Source organism: Penaeus monodon, chromosome 34, assembly GCF_015228065.2.
Source record: "Penaeus monodon isolate SGIC_2016 chromosome 34, NSTDA_Pmon_1, whole genome shotgun sequence".
NCBI classification, from domain to species: Eukaryota; Metazoa; Arthropoda; class Malacostraca; order Decapoda; family Penaeidae; genus Penaeus; species Penaeus monodon.
In genome coordinates, this window is record NC_051419.1 from 20,270,840 (window position 1) to 20,271,655 (window position 816).

An 816-nucleotide genomic window follows, 5' to 3' on the forward strand; every position below is an offset into this window, starting at 1 on the left:
CATACTGAGGTTTGTGCTGGTCAAGCGAATTCTGAAAGTTCTACTATCTAAAGCACACACACACACGCGTGTGTGTGTCCGCGTGCGCGCTTTAAAAACAAGTATATTTTCGGGAACTTTACATCTATAAAACAGTTTTTCAAACCTAGACGCACCTCCCTCTTCGCCCTTCGTGCACACAGTGCGATGGCCCCTGTGACTGATTGCGTTCCAACTACTGATTCTTAAACATCGTAAGTCATCTTCAAAGGAATAAAGGTTTTAATGCTTCCCATTTCGTGAAGACCTTCCGTCACGTGAAAACCCTTTTAGCTTCATTTGTTTGGGTTAAATAATGACTTGTTGTGGTCTTCACACGCTCATTCCCTTCGGCGACCAGTACGCCATGGGACCCCTGCGAGCGCTGTTCCTCCTGCTCGGTCTCCTCCGGCCAGCGCGCTTCGTCGCAGGCACAGGCGAGGACTGGTGGTATGCAACTTCGGTGGCCGAGGAAATCGTCGCTGCAGGACAGACTGTCGAGTACGCGCAGGTTCCTCTGGTGACCTGCGCTGCCTACGCCGGCCACTCGGGCTGGGCGCAGCTCTTCTGCCACATGGATGGCCTCTGCGTCCTTTCAGAGCAGGCGGTGGTCAGGGACAACAGCACCGGGAGCGGCGTCCTGATGCCATGCTGGACCAAGTACTGTAAGTTCACACTACATGTGACACGAGGCTTAAAAACGCGAGAATTTCGCACACAACAGCTCTAATCGACTCCTTTATCATTTCCTACGCTTCGGTGTTAACTGTCTGACGTTTAACCGCACATACTTTATTC

At 51.6% G+C, this 816-nt stretch overlaps 1 protein-coding gene across 1 annotated transcript in view; it reads left to right on the forward strand.

Annotated features, from left to right (window-relative positions):
* The first annotated feature begins 334 nt into the window (after positions 1–334).
* Positions 335–816, forward strand: part of LOC119594855 — a 4,874-nt gene continuing 4,392 nt past the window's right edge. Inside the window, exon 1 of the mRNA XM_037943935.1 lies at positions 335–683. Within this exon, the coding sequence (XP_037799863.1) occupies positions 335–683 (349 nt within the window). The remainder of the gene's footprint in view (positions 684–816) is intronic.